The 21,336-nt window shown below is 47.4% G+C and overlaps 1 protein-coding gene across 3 annotated transcripts in view; it reads right to left on the bottom strand.

Annotated features, from left to right (window-relative positions):
• Nucleotides 1-21,336, bottom strand: part of WWOX (WW domain containing oxidoreductase) — a 901,165-nt gene that overhangs the window by 343,995 nt on the left and 535,834 nt on the right. Inside the window, exon 9 of one of the 3 annotated variants that reach the window (XM_073226546.1) lies at nt 14,389-15,760. The exons of the other annotated variants lie outside the window; for them this stretch is intronic. Coding sequence (XP_073082647.1) covers nt 15,659-15,760 — 102 coding nt within the window. The 3' untranslated portion in view covers nt 14,389-15,658. Of the gene's footprint in view, nt 1-14,388; nt 15,761-21,336 lie in introns of those variants that run through there. 3 annotated transcript variants of the gene reach the window in all.

Here is a 21,336-nt window from a genome sequence, read left to right as displayed (position 1 = left end):
AACCACAGAAAGACCAGGTCTGGAAAAAAAAAAATGGAAGGAAATAATCCGGAGAGCTAATGGAGTTGTCTTTGGGAGGTGAAATAAAGATGGAACCCTCTTTAGTTGGTAGAGATGAGGAAATGCACTAATAATTTCGGGTCCATCACTCTTGCACTCAATTACCAAGTAGTGGGGTCACTTTTCCATCCCAACCTAGGAGAATATTTGGACTCTCTGGAGTGCTATGCAATACAAATGTTGAAAGCATTGTCCCAGAATATGAGGGGGGAGCTCTGTGCTGTCTCCTAATTCACAGAAGGGGCAGTTTTATGGGGGGTGGTGGCTGGAGTTTGTGACAAAAGCAGTGCTCAGAGGAAAGAAGGGCATGGAGAGGGAGCCAGGGGAATCCATCAGAAGGTGCAGGTTCCTTGAACGTAAAGGCAGCAGCCACTGGAAGAGAGAGGAAAACAAGCAGCAGCAAGGGGAGGGGGTGCGGGGTGGGGAGGGGGTGTGGTGTGGGGAGGGGGTGCAGCGTGGGGAGGGGGTGCAGTGTGGGGAGGGGGTGCAGTGTGGGGAGGGGGTGCGGCGTGGGGAGGGGGTGCGGCGTGGGGAGGGGGTGTGGCGTGGGGAGGGGGTGCGGTGAGGGGGGGGTGCGGCGAGGGGGGGTGCGGCGTGGGGAGGGGGTGCAGTGTGGGGAGGGGGTGCGGTGTGGGGAGGGGGTGTGGCTGGGGAGGGGGTGCGGCGTGGGGAGGGGGTGCGGGGTGGGGAGGGGGTGCGGGGTGGGGAGGGGGTGCGGCGTGGGGAGGGTGTGCGGCGTGGGGAGGGGGTGCGGCGTGGGGAGGGTGTGCGGCGTGGGGAGGGGGTGCGGCGTGGGGAGGGGGTGCGGCAAGGGGAGGGCATGAACAGGAAGGACAGAGGTAGGGCGAAGCAAGAGGACCGAAGAGGGAACTTTAAATAGAAATTAAAACTAATGAAGGTGATGATTTACATCTGCTACCAAACACACTAGCCCATCATCTGTCTCTTCCCAAAAGAAAAAGAGAAAAAGTTCACTGAATCTGGCAGTGGTTAAGAAAGCAGGCTTTGGAACCATATTCTTGAACTCCAAGCATCTGCCTCAGTTTACATGTAAAATGAGGATAGTGATGATACCTCTGGGGTTGGGATGAGAATTCAAAGGTATTACATCTAAAGATCCATGAATATTGTGTGACACAAAGCAAGGGCTCAGTATATGTTACCCACTGATATCATCACCACCATTACCAGCATCATCGTTACCATTATCACCATCGCCGCCGCCACCATCATCACCATCACCACTGACATCATCACCATCGCCACTGACGTCATCACCATCACCACCTTCATCATGACCACCATTGCCACCACCATCATTAACATCACTGACATCATCATCACCACCAGCATCATCACCATCACCATTGACATCATCACCATCGCCACTGACGTCATCACCATCACCAGCTTCATCGTTACCACCATCACCATCGCCACCACCACCATCATTAACATCACTGACATCATCACCACCTTCATCATCACCACCATCATTAAGATTACTGACATGAGTACAATCACCACTGACATCATCACCATCACCACTGACGTCATCACCATTACCACCTTCATCGTTACCACCACCACCGCCACCATCACTAACATCACTGACATCACCATCACCACTGACATCATCATCACCATTCCCCAGGCTGTGGGAGCCCAGGACCCCATGAGCCTGACAGACACTTACAGTACCAGGAACACCACTGACATCATCACCACCATCACCACCATCAGCATCTTCATTATCACCAGCATAACTGTCATCATCATTATTTTTACTTAGAAAATAATATTTATGTCTTTGTATAAGACTAAATAATGGCTTTGGGTAAAATAAGGGCAAGAAAAGATAAACACGTAAGTAGGAAGCACCCAGTAATAGCAGGTTTTAACTCATTGCTCCCCAGAGATTCACATCATCCATACTTCGGTGACAACAGGTCATGAACTCAAAGCGCATTTCTGGAAACGGATGTGGTCTCCCTCTGAGGAGTACCCAGGGTGCGGAAGTAGCGGGAGAGTGGAGAAAGTGCTGGAATACTGCTAGCAGATAGCAAGGCGAGGGGGGGAGTGCATATTTCTCAGATCTGAAACACAGCTCCCCTTTCTTGTCCTCCCATTTTTTTCAAAGAGAGATGCAGAATTTCCAAAATAGCTCTGTTTATAGCCAAGTACCCAGTTACTGGCAAACACTGAAGAAGTCCCCAGACACGTAGGCTTTGTTTGGCACAAGCCGACGGTCCCGATAGGCCCGACAAACACTTCAGTTGTGGTGAATGTGTCATCATTTCCCTGTCTTGATTTACCTTTCAGAAACGATAGCATTTGCTCGGCTCTAGAACGCCATCTGGTAACTCGGGATATTCTGTTTTCAGAAGATTGCAACTGCAAAAGAATCTTCCACAAAGAGCGGGGTAGCAGAGGCGTGTGGGCAGTTGTTTGCCTGTCTGGTCCCCAGCCTGGCCCTGAGTGAGGCCCTGTCATCTGTGCACGTCTTCTCTTACTCTCTGAGCCCGGGCTCCCTAAGGTAGCCGGAAAGATCTTTCGAAAAATGTCACTGGATCCCGTCACTCCCCTGCTTATAAAGTCCTCACTGGTATCCATGACCCTCTCCCATCCAACCCTACTTTGGCCACATGGGCCCCTTCTTTGCTCTGGCCCACAAACAGTCCAAGCTTCCAAGCTCCTTTCTGCCTCAGGGCCCTTGCACTTCTGGCCACCTTGCCTGGAATGCCACCTGTCATTCAGCCCTCCCAGCTGTAGGTTCTTTTCCATTTCTCTGCTTTCAGCCCAAATGAGCACTTCCTTAAGGCGGTCTTCTCCTGACTTTCCTCCTTCCCTCCATTTCCTCCCACAAGGCCCAGTGTAACTCCTTGGTGGACTCATCACAGTCTCTATTCATCTTGCATATTTACTTGTTACCATACTCAGTGTGTTCTTCCCCCTCGGTCATGTAGGTTCCTGAAGGCAGGGGCCTTTTTGTTTCTGACTTGTTTTCTACTTTATTCCAGCTCTTGTTCTGCATAACATCAAAAAATGATGGCGTAACGGATCAATCATTCAGTCAGTGAGTGAGCGAATGAACCAACTGATTCAGGAATGAATGGATGTGGCCTTAAGACTCCTGAGCTGAGGTAGACAGCTCCTCTTGGGATCCCCCCCTCCTTGGTCCCCAGCCTTTGGAGATGACAAGAGAAGAATGTTGTGGTGTCTTGTCTTAGGAGGGGAAGAGAGCCCCCCACAGATTTCATTAGCCAGAGGACTGAAGAGGGGGAGACCCAGGTGAGGAGACCATTGCCCAGGCTGTGGGACCCCGGGACCCCATGAACCTGACAGACACTTCTAGTACCAGGAACACTGGCCACATCAATTATTACACTTCAACAGCTAAAACAAGACCTGTATTGAGCTCCCACTGGTACCACCATTGGCTGTGTTCCACGGGTACCGACATTTGAGAGTATGCAATTCGACTTGGAAAGGCCTGGTCCAACAGCTTCTCCCTATTGCTCTCTTTGGTGCTACAATTCAGCGCCTCTATTTTGGTCTATTATAGGAAGGGTAGAGCAGGAATAAGTAATTTTTTATACACATTCAGTCCCAAAGGCCCTTCTCCTTTTCTTCCCCCTCACTGGGGCCAGAGATGGTACAGAATGAAAGCCTCAGTCTAGATCCCACCTCTGCCACCAACTGTCCATGTGGGACAAGAATGGCTCTTCCGTGCCAGTTAGGAGAAAAGGTTCTTGAACATGACTGATTGTGTGTGATCCCAGTTTCATCAGGTGCTAACTGTGTGAAATGGAACTAGCTGCTAAAATTCTCAGATCTTGGGTTTCCTCATCCTTAAAATGGATGTAATAATACAATTTATTCATAGGTTTGCAAAAACTAAACTATCTACACAAAGTGCTGCGTAGCAAGTCTTGTACGGAGGAAGCAAGTAATGTCAGCTATCCTCAGCGGTAGCAGCAGGACTCTCGTATGGGGGAGCCACATTTGTGTTTCCCAATGGTGGGATATGTAGAAGAGGTCATTTTAGGTACACTGTGATCTCTATGAATCCCTTCCAAGTATAATATCCCACAAGTAGATTGAGCTCATTGGCTTAATTCAGACCTGTCAAACCTCCAAAATAGTTAGAGATCTGAAGTAGGATTTGGAAGGAATCAAACAGGTTGATTGCCAGGAGCAGGGACACCATATCCCTGTTAAGTGCCACCTTGTAGGGAATTGTACATGGCTCGGGAAATGCGGGTGTTTGTTTCTTGCAAGCGCTAAGCTGGAACTGAAAAGAGATTCCTGGGGTTTCTGAGCCAGTGAATATGATTCCCTTCCAATGAACAGGTTAGAACTGGTTCAGGGCTGGAAAATCAATGCCCTCAGACAGCTTTTCCGGAGAAGACTTACTTCAAACCAACCTGTAAACCTTCCCTAAACACTCAAAGAGGAGGGATGTAGATGGTGGGTGGTGGTCTTATTTTACATATCGAAAATCATAGCATAGACGTTGTAAAATAAAATGACTCTGAGACCACACCTTGAATTTCATACCTTGAATTTCTATTGCGTTGGTCTTCTGAGAAGCTTGGAACGCTCACCCAAATTGTGAAATGACTCGGCCCCATCCTCACAGTCATACTGAGACCAGGATCAGAGCATAAGCATGTGACACCCTCGTCAACAACACAAGCATCCATCATGCTGAGGTCCAACATTATGTAAATACCGGTGTATTTGTTAGTTTGTGGTCTTGCTGTCACCTCATGCCTTGCTGAGCGGTAAGCCAGTTATGTGAAATCTGGCCTCGATCTGAGTGGGGATGGATGGGGCCGTGTCAGTGGCTCCCAATCACCAGGATATTAAAAGGAGTCCAATAGAGGAGATGAAGTGTATAGAGGATAAATCAAGAACAGGCTGCCTGGTGTGGCCTGGGGTCAGGCAAACCCTGATTTAACTATTATTCATGCTTTGTGACTTGTCGGGGTGGATGGTCACCGGTGTGAATGTCAGACTTCCCATCGGCAGAATGGGTGGCAAAATCAAAGACGAACGTCAAATGTGACAGCATCCATGTGAAGTGTTGGTCCCACATCTGGCACCTGATAGGTGCTTAAAAACAATGATTCACTTCCCACTAAAGGTCCTTAGGGAGAGGTCGGCACACTCTGCTAGAGAGTCTTCTGTGAAGTCACCCCTGGTTCCTGTGGCAAAATTAGATACTACTTGGCCCTGTTTCCTCAGCTCCTTGCACATGACTCCATCCCGTGCTTGTCCTGCCACACCCTGATGGTCTGTGTGAATGGCTGGCTCCCAGCATGCCCAGGAGCCCCCCATGAGCAGGCAGAGAGTCTTTTTACACCTGTATTTCCAGTGCCTCCACTGTGCTATGTAATATGACAGCCACTAGCCACATGTGGCTACTTCAATTATTTAAATGAAGCCACATTAAATTAAAAAACCCAGCCCTTCAGTCCCACTAGCCACATTCAAGGAAGGCTCAGAACATTTCCATCCCTGCAGAAAGTCCTATTGGACAGTAGTGACTCAGGAAGGCACAGAGTCGGTGTCAATGTTCACTAAGTGGGAAGAGAGGGAGGGAACAGGGGGACAGATTTCGGCAGGACAGACCACATGCAGGGGTTGAAACCCAGAAACAGCGATCCTTACAAAATACCCACTGAGACGTTCCTGACCCTGCCTTCACTCCCACTTTCTGTTACTGTTTTCAAATTTATCTTAAAAATTAATGGAAAAGTTGAAAGAATGTGTTTTTGGGATTTGGAGGCAAATATCCCCACGGACTCTGAATCAGTTCAGTGTGTAAAGACCACCCTTCTTGGCACAGCACATGCGGTTAATGCGGTCAGGTTCCCCAGGTGCTCCTTGCCAGGCATTGTTTGTGTGGCATCACGTTTAGTTCTCATAAGAACTGCTGGAATACCCATTTTGCATCTCAGGAAACCGAGGAACAGGGGTATGCATTGCCCCAGGTACTTAAAAACAATGATTCACTTCCCACTAAAGGTCCTTAGGGAGAGGTCTCACACTGGAGTGTCAGAGCCAGCTTTCAACCCCGGAGGCCAGGGTCCCAACCACTGTGCTTTCTGTCCAGCAAGAGCAAAGCAAACTCGGTCTACACCCTGCTGCTCACCCACAATCCTCTCGTACAGCGGCTGCTTCTAGAGGGAGCCTGGAGGAATCATGGGAGAGCATGGGGTCAGTTCTCTGAAATCACCAATCCAAGCTCTGCCTTCCACTCCCACTTGTTTCTTTGTCCAATTGGAAGTTGGACTCAGGTTTTCTGAACCAGCCATTATGTTCCCCTACGGACCCATGACCATCTGTAGCTGGGTCCCACCCTGGGAAGAGTAAATGCAGGAACTGATGTGTGTCACCACGTGGTCCAGTGATTAGAGTAGTGATGGCCACCTCCTGACCTTGACTCCAAAGGACTCAGGCTCTAGGGCAGCTCCTGGTCTTATGCACCAGGACCTGGATAAGAGGGGGCTGCACATCCACTCACGGCTGGGTAGAAAGTAGCTGAACCAATGCCAATACTCCACTGGCTACAGGAAACAAAAAGTAGAGATGAAGGGGGAAATAAAATGTCTCAAACAATGCTCTGATGATTATTGTAATGATGCCACCCACCCAGCGGGTACCTGTACCCTGGGTAAAGCGCTCATGGTACCATATTGCTAAAGTTCAGGTCCGACCCATAGGAGGACTCTCTGATGCTTACTGGAGCAGGGTGGGCTGGGGGTAGAGGTTAAAGCCAGGCCCTCCAAGGTCGTGGAAGGTGTAAGGTCGCTCACAACCTGTGCATGTCCCTGACATATGCCACAGTGACTTCTCTGTTTCACCAAGAGCTGAGGAATGAGTTTGGGTATTTCAATTCTTGGGAGTAGACAAGCCACAAAAGAACATCACTTTAAGGTAAAAGTCAGGCCCCAGTTTACTCATCAACAAGCTGCCAGAGAACTCCATGGGGTGGGGGTGGGGGTGGGGGCAACACTGCGGTTCCCAAAGGCTCTGCTGCGAGCAGTCAAAACACTCATAAGTTGCAAAGCCATGAAATATTCTTGCTTCGTGATATTACTGGGGAAGGCTGAACATAGTTCTGAGGTCTTTCAGTTCGCTGAGCAGGCAGGAGAGAGGCAAGCAGCCAGGGAGGCAAGAGGAATTGAGGGATTTCAAGAACCAGACACTTCCCAAAATATGACCATGCTGATGGGGGAGTTGGCGATCATGTCCCTCCTCTTCTCTGAAGCCTGACATGGCTCCCCACAGTCTCGGGCGAGGGCTGTGATGTCACTCAACTGCTCCCCAGCTTATCTATCTTTCCAGAGTCACCTGCAGTCCCTCTCCCACCCAGCAGGAGCTGGACACAGTAGCTACGAGGGATGACATGCTGTCCTTGGGGTGGGTCACACGTGTTCAGGGTCTCTGAGCTGTTTCCTGCTCTACATGGAATGCCCTCTCCCTCCCTTCTCTGATTGGAAGGGAAATCCATTTATCTCCCTGGCAGACTGGGAACGCGGCTGCCTCCGTGAAGCCTTCCCTAACTGCATGCAATGCTGAAAGCCCTCATTCCTCTGCCATCCCAGCGCATAACCCCAGCATTCTGTTCAGTTGTCCCTGGGTCTGTCTCCCTCTGAAGATCATGAGGGCTTCCAGACAAGGGTGACATTCAATTTCTCTTTGTATTCTGCAGTAAGTGTTTGCTGAACAAGGGAATACACCTGTCGGACGTCCATGTGGCAGGAAGCACAGTCTCCGGGGGATACCCCCCAGTCCAGAACATGCCAAGTACTGGGAATAGCCTTTTTCTATTGCATATGCACATGCGCACGCCCAACCCACACATGGTGGTCTTTCAAGGAACTGGCCGAAGAACTTACAGGAGACATGGGTTCCCATGCCTATCAGAATTCAGAGCCCATTTTGAATGAAAATCTCCAGCCCTTCTTTCCAGAGAACCTGGAATGGCTTCTTTCAAGGAACAGAAGAAAATTAAGCAGGATGTGTGTGCAGACAGCATGCATCCCATGTGCAGTTTTCAACATTTTGAAAGGATCTCATGTCAGCCACATGCTTTCAGAATTATATTTTCAAACTCCCTTAAAAGCCTGGGTAAAGCGTGTTAAATCCAAGTTCTGGATCTTCTGTAAAAGTATGTGAAGTAGGCCAACAAAGGCTGAATACAATAACCATTTTGCCGCCAAGCTTCCTGTTCACGATTCACATGCAAAGTACTGCCTGATCCCAATTAGCACAAACTTGTTTTTTTCTTTTCTCTGTTGTCGCTCGCTGCCCACCTTCCTCGGACTCCTCCTTTTGGGTTATTTGTTCAGACTTCAGCTCCAGACACACCACTGTGATTTCCTTTCTAATAAACACTATCCAGTGAGCAGCGGAAAACAATGAGAGGCACCTGCAACTCTATTATAACTTCTCGTTCCACCCACAAATGCGGAGCTATGAATAAGTGCGAACCACCACCAGCCTAAGAATAGTAACAGCATTTTCCCATAAACACAGTATCGTACAACTTCAGCTAACATGAAGGACAACATGCCACGCTGCCCCATTGTTTTAGCAGGGCAGGAATGTCACTCGGAGAGCCAAATGTCTGGTGTCTGTCTGCGGCCAGTGACTCTGCCGTGGGTGGAGCAATGGGACAGTGCATTCCATGCTAGGGAGCAGCTAGACATTCCTGAAATCTCAGGGATGAGTAGAGCTAATTAGTGACAGACGAGGAGCCAGAGGCAGAAGTTGTAGAGGGAGAACATGAGGTGTGGAGTCACAGCATATAGCACTGGGCTCCATCTTACGCATGTAACAAGTACTGAGCGCCTAATGCACGTGCAAGCCCTGTGCCTGATGCTTAGGGTATACGCTGGTGAACGCAGCAGCCGAAGACCCCGGCCCTCATGCAGTTTACAGGCTAGCCGCTCACCAGCTATGCTGACTTGAGCAGGTTACTTAATTACATTGAGTCTCTGTTTTCTACTGGGAAATGGGCGAAAATCATGCCTAAGCTTCAGCTGTTAGAAGCCTGGAAGGAACTGGTGGTAGCTGTGATGGTAATAACAATCACCACAAATCTCCTCCAAAGTGTTTATTACCTACAAAAAGAAAGATGGGAACTTGACAGAGGAAGACCCAGCAGACATCCCACTAAGTGATCGTGATGAACAGTGCCAATGAGGAGACACATGCATGCTATCAATGCCTTGAAGAGATGCCCTGAGAAGGAAATAGCATGATTTCTGTAATATTTTTTTGCAGACTTTTAAATCATGGTTATATCTACAATATAGAGTTTGCCATTTTAACCATTTTTAAGGGCACGGTTCAGTGGCATTAATTACACAGCAGGTGCAAAGGCCGTGAGGTCAGAGCTGGCATGGCATGTCTGAAGGTCAGCAGTGAAGCCAGCTGCACATGATGGGAAAAGGTGAAGGGCTGCACAAAGTCTGAGAGCTGGCCTTTGGGCCAAGCACACATGCTTAGAGGGGTTGTACAACCATCAACACCATCTATTCCAAAATGATTTCAGCACCCCAAACAGAACAGGGACCACTTTTGAATATATGTTTACATTGGACACTGAGGTTTTTCAAACAAAGGCTTGATGAGAACTACATTCATTCATTCAATAACTCAAGGCCAAGATCTTATAAACATGGATTCTTCCCCTGTCCTCATTCCACTTGCAGTCCATTACAAAAGCTCCGCACAAACCACAGCCAGGTCTGGCCACTTCTCACCTCGGCCACCTTACCCAGGCCGCCATTGTCTGTCTCATGGCTCCCTGCAGAAGCCTCCCCACTGGGGTCCCTGCATCAGCCTCACTACCTCTCTCGCCAATCCACTCCCAACACAGCAGTCAGAGTGATCCTCTCACGTGCCAGTCAGGTCTGGGTACCTCTCTGCTCAAGTCATCCCTCTTAGCGTGTGTGCTTGGCCCAAAGGCCAGCTCTCAGAGTTTGTGCATCCCTTCACCTTTTCCCATCATGCTGCAGCTGGCTTCACGGCTGACCTTCAGACATGCCATGCCCGCTCTTACCTCACGGCCTTTGCACCTGCTGTGCCCTTTGCCCTGGAATGCCCTGCCGCCAGCTTCACTTCCTCAGGTCTCTGCTCAAATGTCATCTTTCCAGAAAGGCCTTCCTTGAATATTCTCTATAAAACAGCTCACCTGACACTCCTTATTTCCCTAGCACATATTAGCACCTATGCTGGGCTTCAGTTGATTACCTTTTAGTGCCAAACCCTGCTACCAGTTCCTGGCGAGTGACCAAGGGACCTCTCCCCCTGGGCACAGGGCACCATGTTGGACTTCACCAGTAGAGGGCGCTGGAGGGACACTGGAGGAACCAGCTCAGACTCGGAAGGCACCTTCCAGGGGCAGCTCACTCTTACCCCTTCTCCCTGGGGCAGATTTCCAGAGACTTACACGGTAGACTGCCTCCCATACACAGCTTTCCCTGGCACCATGGAGGGTGGCTTCCCAGTGAGTCCCTTCTGCACATGGCCTCAGAAAAACTCTGTATCCAATGCACCATGGTCACCGGGTCCCAGTCCTGTAGAACGTGCTCCTTCATTGGGTGCATGACCTCAGCCTTTGGGGTGGTGGCTGCTCCCAAGCCTGCATTCCCTTACAACAGTAGCCAGTAATACCTTACTGGAGTTAAAACAGCTTTATATTACATTTTCCCTGTTAGACTGTGTAGTTTCATGCCTCCTGATTGAATCCGGGCTGACACAGTCACAGAAAGCAAGCAAGACTGTGCTGAGGTCACTGCTTTACCAGAGACTTGTTACATTTACTTACTTAGTTTACGACTTCATGCTTGACATGCTACAGGCACTTGATAAATCTTGGTAGACACGTAGGGACAAAGGAAAGAAGGGCAGAAAGAAGGGGAAAAGGAAAAAGGGCCTTCCTTGAATATTCTGGACGAGTGGATGAATGGTGACCCCCAGCTCCACGTGGTAGGACGCGCTCTGGAGCTCCCGGTGCGCAGGAGACACCCATGAAGTAATCATTCATTCGTGCCTTTGAAGACCCTCCAAGACTTTCACTTAACACACCCTTTCGTCAACTATTTGAAGTATTGAAGCACCTCACTGTCAGATATCAAAGCCTAAGGTTTGGGCCTGCCCCGTGGCTCTCTTGAAAAGTAGCGACAGTACGAGCAGAGACACAGGAGGAAAGAAAGCATCTTCGGGCCAAATCTGGAACTTCTGGTGCTTGTTGTTATTCTGATGATCAAAACAGAATGGAAACAATCTGCCTCATCCCCACTAGGGTACAGCTACAGTTTCTTGCATGTGGACCACGGCAGGGGGGACGCTCACCTTTCTCTTTGATGGGAAAGCCCTGTATGGGTCAGCACCTAATTTCTGGTGTGAATTCTACAGAAAGATCTACCAGTAGGCTGTGAAATGAGCATTTCACGAAAGCATAACACGTGCCTGATAATTAAAATGCTCAGCAATTAGAGTGATGAACTACACCCCAATCTACTGAGTTAATTTCATAACCTCAGAAAATTATAAAGAAAAACTATTTGGAGATTAGAAAGCTCTAAAGGACTTTTTTTTCCCCATTGACTCATACATCATTTTTCGGTTTGCTTACAATGTCATTCTTCTTCAAGGGCTCTTCTGCTGTGACCCACTGGCTTCAAAATCATCCTGGCCATCTTTGTCTGCTTACAAAATAAACCATGAAGAAAGCTACAAAATCCCAAAGCCAGGAATTACGATTACCTGGTAAAACACATAATAAGAATATAATACAGCTAATGAAAAAGCACAAGGGTACTTAATACCAAACCCCTGATGTAAATAACAACTGTCTATTTCAATTACTGTTTTCTTTTTACCTCAAATTCTAAACAGTACTAGAGGAAATTAGCTCCGTAGAAACTCGAGGTGCTGGACCGTGGCCAGGCACCCAGAGAACACAGGAATAAAGAAAGATCGGAATGTCAGAATGGATGTCACTTTCTCCAGAGGAGCTGAATAACTGGCCAGTAGCACAAGAAAAGATGCTCAGCCTCCTGAGTAGTTAGTGTCACTGATTTGTATACTGACAAATGGTTAAAATGTTAAATATCATATTATGTTTGTTTTGCCCAATAAAGAAAAACAGATATTGTTACCCATGAGCACTAAAATCTAACCATCAGGAGAGCCTGCCAGGCCTTTGCTAGGGACCTGTTTATTCTCATTTTACAAACAGCTCTAAAAACTTGATTAATTGGATTCCTATCTCAGAGTTTGCTGGCAGCTTACTCATGAGACTACTGCACATTTTAGGGTGAGAGAGATGAAGAAGAGCAGGGCTTTCTGCCGGTCCTGGGTGATCCAAGTTTACCCAGTGGAACCCTTCTTAGAATAGCCTGGGAAATGGCCTTTGCAGACTAGCTTGGAAATAGCCGAGGGCAAGGCATGCAGTCGGTCTAATCTCCTGCACCTGGCATGCGGAGGCTGCCCCAGACAGCGCCCATCCCACAAACTGTCAGGGGACTGTGTGTGTACACACGCAACTTCTTAGCCACAACTAGTACTCACAGGGGAAGGGCTTGCAGTGACAAGTCCCAGAGAGGTGAAAGAAAACCCTCAACTGGTGACCAGCAAAGAGAATTCCACGCATAACAGGAATAACAGAGACCAGCAAGACCAGCCGGGCCAAGGGGAGAGGCGGGTCACGCAGAGACAGATTGGTCAGATCTCTGCAGCAGGTACAGGTGGAAGCCCAGGGCCGCGTGCCATCCTGTGCCTGCTGCTGAGGGCATAGCGGGAGCAGTCACGGGGGCTGTGGCGGCCCGGGCATGGCCTGGTGCAGCACCACTCAGTGTGGTCCTGCGACCATGAGCTCAACATCACCTGGAAGATTGTTAGACATGCATGTGTCTCCGACTGAGGTGCTTCTTTTTTGCCTCTGGTTTCTCTCCAGGTCAGGCCCTCCTTTGCACAACTACCAGGGTGAATTCACTAAAGCCCTCCTTTGCTCCGATCCCACTCTTCCTTCGGTGTTTATAGATCTCACTAATCAGATATCTATGTCCTAAAGGCACAACTTAGACACTTGAACACTTGGTTTTGGGAGAATGGATACTTTAAAAATTCTTTAAGGACATGGCTACACCCATAATAAGCCTAGTAAATCTTTGCCATGAATAACAATAGCAAGAGTTCAGGTATGTGTAGAATGCTCCTGACACAAGCACTGCGCAGACATCACCTCATTGAATCCTCACCATCTCAAGAGGTAGGTACTAGTCTTGCACCCATTTCGCAGATAAGGATACTGAGGCCTTCAGAGACTCAGGCAACTTGTCCAAGGCTATCACAGGCAATGTGGGGAAGGCAGCATGGCTTTCGAACCCACCCCATTACCCATCACTCTCTACTTCACATGCGACTGAGTGAACGGATCAAGGGTAGAAGGAAGGAAAGGCAACATGGTTCCTGGGGAAGTAGGTAACTGGTTTGGGTAGAGACAGTCATGACCCTCCAAACCCACTCCCAGACAAGGCACCTCCCCACAGCTCTGCACTCCCCTCCAGCAAGGGGAGAAGGATGCCCCCCAAATGGAGGGGCAAGAGGGGCAGACATCTTGGGTCAAACTGCTGGAAGGACCGGGACTCACCAAGTTCCAAGGTGCCCACTGAAAGGCCATGCTGGCTGGACTGAGAGGTGGCCCCCTCTCCCCACAGAAACAACGCCTTCTGACAGGAACATGGAGCTATTTAACACCTGACCATGTTTCAAAACAGGCTAGAGCCAGAAAACTAGAAATGATATGGCCCCATAAACTGCTGGGTGTGGGAGAAGCACAGTGACTTTTCAGCAAAGACGGCGAATGATTTCTATCCGGAGTACCAGCTGATCCTACGCGGATGGCCACTCCTGGATCCCCCAGAGCAAATATTTCATATATCCTGTGCAGCTGGTGCCACTCCAAGCATGATCTGGGCAGAGGCCCAAGCACGCACCTCAGCCCACAGCAGATGGGGGGCAGAGGGCGAGAAGGGCTTCTCTGCCTCAAAGGTGGTAAAGGAAAAGGGACGAGTCTTGGGGTGCAGTATCCCACACAGACTCACCAGACACTTTGCAGGACAATTAGGGAGAGAGAGCTCCACTGCTAACAAATATGATTTGGACACATCTTAGCTGAATAGTGTAAAAGTGAGTTAAAATCAGACAGGTTTAGATAATAGCTCAAACAACAGCGACAAAATGCATGGGATCCAAAGGACAACCTTGTTAAATAAATACTTAAAAAGTGCCTACTCTGTGCAGCGCAGTGTGCTGGGGGCTGGTAATATGAGGGTGACGGGGTCAGGCTTTGCTTCAAAGGCAGCAATCAAATGGTGAAATACACCTTGAAAGTCAGAGAAATGGGTTGAGACATTTGGAACAGATACTTCTTAGAGTCTGTGTAAATAGTTGTGTTCAAGTCTATCTCCCCCAGCCAGATGGTAGATGCCTCTGTGGACCGTGAGCTCCTTGAGGTCTGAAGATGTGCTGAGGCCCCTGCTAAGTGCACAGCATGTATTCAGTGAGTGTTGGCTGTGCTGAACGGAAATGAGTCAAGGCTACAATAAACATGTAATCACACAGGAAATATTCTGAATGATTGAGCACGAAATACAACATGTCAAAATTTGTGCGATGCAGCTAAAGTAGTACTTTATAGGAAAATGTGTAGCTCTGCAAGAAACATACAAATGATGTTGGATGACCAAAGGTTGTCTGGCCCTTGACAATGAGGCCTTCAGGAGCAGGAACTGTTCTTGTGAAGTCACCTCCATATCCTCAGAGCCTAGAGTATAGTGATTCGCAAAGAGTAGATACTAGGGAAATATCTCCTTCAATAGAATGAAAATGTTCTAATGTGTTTCCCAGATGTCACATTCAGTCATGCTTCAGCATCTGGAGAGTTATTGTTCATCCGGCACCCCCTGCCTGGAAAACCCTTCCTGGCCTTTTTTTTATTGTTCTATGCTGTATATTCAGTGGTAAATAAATCTACCATGTATTAAGCTGAGTGTGAGCCACTGTGTTGTGTCCTTCACAGGCATCATCTCACTTAATCTGCACAAGTGGGTACTATTATGATCCCCTAGAAACATTATGGTACTCGCGTGTTGTGCAGATAAAGAAACTGATACAGAAACTGAGGCCCAGAGAGGTTAAGTAAATTGTCCCACATCACAGACAGATGGGTAGTCGAATCAGGACTTGAAACCAGACAGTGAGAATCCAGAGCTGCTGTTCTCAACCACAGTGACCTGTGGCCTCTAACTCAAATTAGGAATAAGCTCCAACAGACAGTGTTCTTGGCGAATTGCCCCTCCCTGTGCTCTCTGAACACCTGGTGACTATGGTCATTACTGCACTTCCACCCCCACAGGGTCGGCGGTCTGTTGCTTAATGCTCTGAGTTTCTCATGACAGGGGCTGGGTCTTCTTGTCTTTGCAGACTCCCAATAGGCTTCATGCACAGGGAATACCACTCGCTGCCTCCTTGACTCAGCTGAGGTTGAGGTGGAAGTGAACTGCTCTTCTTAAACTGCAATGCGTTGCAAGTCACCTGGAGATTCTGACTCGGCAGGTCGGAGCTTCTGCATTTCCAGGGCTGGCTGATGCCGCTGGTGCATGGACCAGGCCTGGAGTAGCGAGAATAGAGATGAAAGGATGGCGTTCAGTGACAGATCTGCCTTTGGCCCTCAGCTGGAAAGTTCATGACTTTGTGATCTTGGGCAAACCAATTCATTGCTTTTGGCCTCAGTTTCCTGATCTATAAAATGGGAACAACTAGCCCTAACTTATAGTTAATATGGGGATTAAATCAAGTAACTTGAGTGAAAAGGCCAGCAGAGATTTGATGCCAAATAGGGGAAATATTTTTTTAATTTGAGAAATTTTCTTGACATCTGTCGGCTCAGTCATAGGGTTTCTTGAATCTTGCCTGTCTCACCTAGATTGTCTTTTGTCTTCTGTATAACACACATACACACACAGAAATAAACCAGTAATGACCTTAGACTTTGTTTTACATTAGCCTACCTTGGGCTGGCATTATTGTATGGTTTCTCTCCCTAATTTGTTGACAATTACCTTTCTCTTCATATCAAGGTTGTCCCTAAAGCCAACCAGGGATGTGGGATTATAAATGGCACTGCGGTGCCACAGTCTCTGAAACCCAAGGAGGCAATCGGCACTTCTTGTCAGATTAAAACAGGGGTGACCCACATATCACAAGGAACCCAAGGATGTGAGCTGTCTCAGACAAACCGGTCTCATCGGGACTGGTTAGAGTCCTGAGGTCAAGAGTCGTGAGCCCACCACAAACCACAGAGAAGGTACTGGGGTAACTGAGCCGAGAAAGAAAAGCGACAGACCAACCATGGATTTAGCCGACACAAATTTCTCCGTGGTGACAAGAGGCCCGTTTTGTTGGCCTGGGAGCTGAGTGCCTGACAGTCAAGTAAACAGAAGGAAACAAGGCATTTAAATGCTGAAGAGTTCTCCCTGAAAACTCTGTGTGTCTTTTAAATTTGTGGGGAAATGGGCCAAGACAATACCAGCAGATTAATAAAGACAAGCAGATCACACTTCTTGAAGGCTGCTCTTTCTGACCTGTTTTGCTAATGGTCTACTCCAAAGTGAGTCTAAAAAAGATGGGCCCATTAATCGCTTGGGTGGTGATGCAATAAGCACAGTTGAAACCCTTTTTTGGAACAGAAAAGGAAATGTAATAATTGTTATAAGAACAGAACAAGAAATAACCCCGCACTAATCACTAGCGCATCACGCTCCCCACGCATATGGGTACCTTCCTCAGAGAACCTCCTGCCCCCCGTGCCAACCCAAGTATGTTCCTTGAAACTGGGAGTTTGAGATAAGCTGTCTGACACTGAATCTAGGATCTTGGCTCTTGGCCAAAGACAAGGGCACGTATCTGTTCTTGGAGGGGAGATGCAGAAACAAGATCCCCAGTCCAGAGCGTTCAAGTGTGGGCTGAATAATGACAACCCCCCAAAGGTGTCTGTGTCCTAATCCACTGAACCTGTGAATATGATACTTTATATGACAAAAGGGACTTTGTAGATATAATACAGTTAAGGACCTTGAGGTGTAGAGAATACCCAAACTATCTGGATGGGTTCAGTATAATCATAAGGGTCTTTATAAAGGGGAGTTAGGAGGCTCAGAGTCAGAGGAGGAGATGGGATGATGGAAGCAGAGATTGAAGGGATGTGGCCATGAGCCAAAAAATGCCAGCAGCCTTTAGAATCTGTTTCCCCTGGAGCCTCCAGAGGGACCCACACCTGCCAACACCTTGATTTTAGCCCCATCAGTGTATTTCACACATAAGGCCTCCAGAACTGTAAGAGAACAGACCCATGCTGTTTTAAGCCACTAAATCGGTACTCATTCATTACAGCAGCCATGGAAAACCAATTAGGAGACCGTACAGTCTCAGGTTCAAATTTTGGTCTGCCTCTTCCAAATGGATGGCTGTGGGCATGTGGCTAAACCTCCCTGAGTGTCCATTTCCTTGTCCGTAGACTGGGGATTCTGTTGGGGGGCAGGCAGTAAGGATTCAACAAGGACCGGGCCAGTGCCTGACCCACTCACTGGCAGGCTCCCCCCACTGCTGCACGTGAGACCTGGAAAAGAAAACCCGACCCAAAACCCTCCTTGGCTTCATTTACCAAAGGGCGCTCTACCCTCAATGGCAGTGAAGGAAGAGGAACAGAAAGAGATGACAGAAAAAAAGACTGTGTCTATTGGGAACAGAGAAGAATATTTTCTGTACCCTGCCGGGTTCTCCTGGAACAGTGAATGTACACTTAGGAACTCATTTCTCCTTGAGCTGGGCACTTGGTTACTACCCTACCATGCCCACCTTCAGAATACCTGGGCATTTACATGAAATGGATTCCCAGTTAATGAACCTGTTCTGACACCTCTACATGCATCTTCCCTTTGCCACCACTAAGCATCATGCATGACCTCACTGAAGAAAGTACTTAGCTCAGTCAGGAATCTTCCATTGATGACCACTTACAACATGCACCATCTTAAACCAAACATGGGAATGTAGTGATCCACAGAATCTAGAGGGAGCAGCTCCCACTTCTAGCTAGAGACAACAGGAACTGGAAACCCAACACACCTAATGTGTGGCCTTGGTTTTGTCTGCAGAAGGACCTTTATCTTCCTTTCTTGAAACAGAAGATGCAGGCCTGGGAAGAAGATTCTCTCCCAAAACTTGAACACAAAATCTTCAGTGATGCAAATGTGGCAATGAGATATATCCTCATTACAGTAAATCCCAGTGTCTTATGTACACCATCACTCTTGACCCTTACAACAAACTTACAACAATGATATTATCATCTCTATCTACTAATGGGCTCAGAGAGGTCAATTACCTTACCCAGAATCACGCAGTGAAGAGAGGAGACAGGCTGTGAACCAAAGCCAGAACTCTTTCACTTCATGCTCTAGAACAGGGGAGGGCAGGATAAGAAGACACTATAGCTGATGGTTTCCATCTAGCATATCTATAGGGATGGTGCTTGGAATGGTATTGATAAGTCAACAGGTATTGGCATCGCAAACTAAAACACACCTAGGGGAAGCCTGTTTCAAATCTGAGACAGTAATTGGGCCTAACAAACAAAAGTGGATTATAGCTGCCCAAGGACCCCACGTTATATAACTTGGTTAGACAGTCCTATCTTTTGACTTTTTCAGTCCTTCGACTGAAGAGAATCTCTGGTCAGAGTTTATCTCCAACACCTCTCTGTAAATTGCCAATGTCCCATTTACATGAAAGGAAGACAGGCCTTGGGCTTAGAATTCTCTCTGGTAATAAAAGCTACTTGGAATGAATAATATTGCCCTATTTTCATGGTATGTAGTTTTATCTTTTTCTATTTCTGGAAAATTGTGTTGATTTTTCCTTTATGATGGTGATAGAGTATTTCCTTTTAAAACAAAGTTAATGAAATTATGAATTGATTAAAAGATACATTTTAATATTAATTAAATCATAAATGTTTTAAGTGTTAATTAAATGATAATATGGGAACACTGTAAAGCGGGGAAAGACTGACAGAAATTTGGAAAGGAGGCCCTGACTGGTTCAGCAGAGAGTCAGCCAGGACACAGGCCTCTAACATTTGTGAGATTATATATGTGTTCTTTGGGAACAGGTTAAAGTCCAGACAATAGGCTGGCATTGGAGAGGACATGGACAAGGCTTCTGGGGCTGCCAGGGGACTGATGCCCCATCCTCTCCACAGGGTGTGATTGTGCCCTGTGCTCTTTGCACCTTTAGACCTTATAATAATGGTAATCGGCAGTCATCAAGGCTGCAGAATATGCTCTGAGAAGTGAGGGAAGCAGGTGGTAAATTTTAGAAAGATGGACACTAAAATGAACTTAAGTATCTATAAAATGGCACTTTTAAAGGATTTAACCCAACCATCTACTACGTGGCTAACCTCAACTATCTATAAAATTTAGCAGTCTCAACAAGCTCAAGCAGCCAGGATTTTGATGGTCTACACTACACCAACACATCACACCACAAACTGATCAGGGAAGGGTCCAGAAGCATTGGACAGTGTCTGGTAAGATCCCATTTGCCAAAGAAAATCTCACTCAGAATATGGGGAGGGCGAGACCTAATACTTAAACTCATTTTTCATTCACTTCGAGCTAAATTGTGCTGACAAAACAGTCAATAGTTTGGACTCTGAATGGGCAGCTAAAGATTATTTCTTCCAGTTATACTAATTATCTATCACTGCATTAACAATTATCCCACAATTAAGTTGGCTGAACCAAGTATTATCTTTTATTGCTTGACACAGTTTCTGTGGGTCGGAAACTTGGGAGTTTAACATTATTCTGGCTCAGGGTCTTCAGTGCAGTTCAAGTCAAGATTATAGTTGGGTCTGCAATCATCTGAAGGCTTGGCTAGGGCTGGAGAATCCGCTTCTCAGGTGGGCTGCTCACATGGCTGTTGGCAGGAGGCCTCAGTTCCTCTCTATAGGACTGCTTGAGCATCCTCACAACATGGCAGCTGGGTTTTCGCAGGGAGAGTAAGGCAGAAGCTTCAATGTCTTGTGTAGCCTAGCCACAGAAATTACACGCCCCTATTTCTGCAATGTCCTATTGGTCTTACAAGTTGGGACTACATAGTATGGGAGGAGACTGCCAAGAATTGAGACTCATTGGAGGCCTTGTTTATATTTAATTCCTGGTCCACTACCTTAAAGCTAGGAAAGGTAGCTGCTTAACTGCAGTTTAATGGAAGAACGAATTAGCAAAGAGGGGTGAAACTGAGGGGTGTTGAAATTTCTAAAATTTACCCTATCAGTACAAAGTGCCAATGACTAGGGAAACTGTCATGGAAATATTAAAGCATGCTCGGAACGCTAAAAATCATCCCTTCCCCCAACTTGTCTCTTGGGTTTGACAGTATGGTTTGGCCAAAGTCCATCTCGTAATGATCTAAGGTAAACTACTGCCTAACTCATCTTTTTTTAGAATTCCAGACTGTGTAAACTTCAGCGCTGCCTGAATAGTGTGTAAGAGCCCTAGGAAGTTCTGTCCTTTCTCAACTGTCTTCACTCTGGCACCCAAAACTGCTCACTTCATTGACTTTTCTTTGTTCCAAATCCACATTAATAAACTTGAGTCTTAGAAAGCGAACACAACTGTCTACAAACATGACAACTGTCACTTTAAGCTCTGGGGCCAACCAGAAAGGGAGAAAAGGCACATGGCCCGAGATCCTTATCTGTCAAGGCAGTTCAGACCAGAAGTGCAAGTTTCCCGAGCTCTTCTCCTGTTTCCCGGGCTCCCGCTCTCTGGGGCCCACCAGTCTTCTCCTCTCCAAACAGAAGGCGGAGGCTGGAATGAGCGCTAAGGCTTCTCATGCCCAAGAGTTCATGAACGAGGCCTCACAGGAGGATTCTGTCCTTCAGTTTCAAAACTACCACTTCTTACAGACCCACAAGATGCCAGAAAACTGTTATTCTTGGCATGGGAATTCTCATCTCTCAGTCCTGAGAGCTATCCCATGATGTGATCATTATTAATATGCCTAATGTAAGAGGAAAGAAAAGGACTTGGGGAAGCAAGCTGAGGTCCTGAGCTATTAAATGGAGTCAAAAGTGGAACCAGGTATGTTTGGCAGTTATTCCACACCCTTCATTGG

The sequence above is a fragment of the Manis javanica genome, chromosome 17 (assembly GCF_040802235.1).
Source record: "Manis javanica isolate MJ-LG chromosome 17, MJ_LKY, whole genome shotgun sequence".
Taxonomy (NCBI): domain Eukaryota; kingdom Metazoa; phylum Chordata; class Mammalia; order Pholidota; family Manidae; genus Manis; species Manis javanica.
The sequence above is the reverse complement of the archived record's forward strand: the minus strand, read 5'-3'. Positions and strand labels throughout refer to the sequence as shown.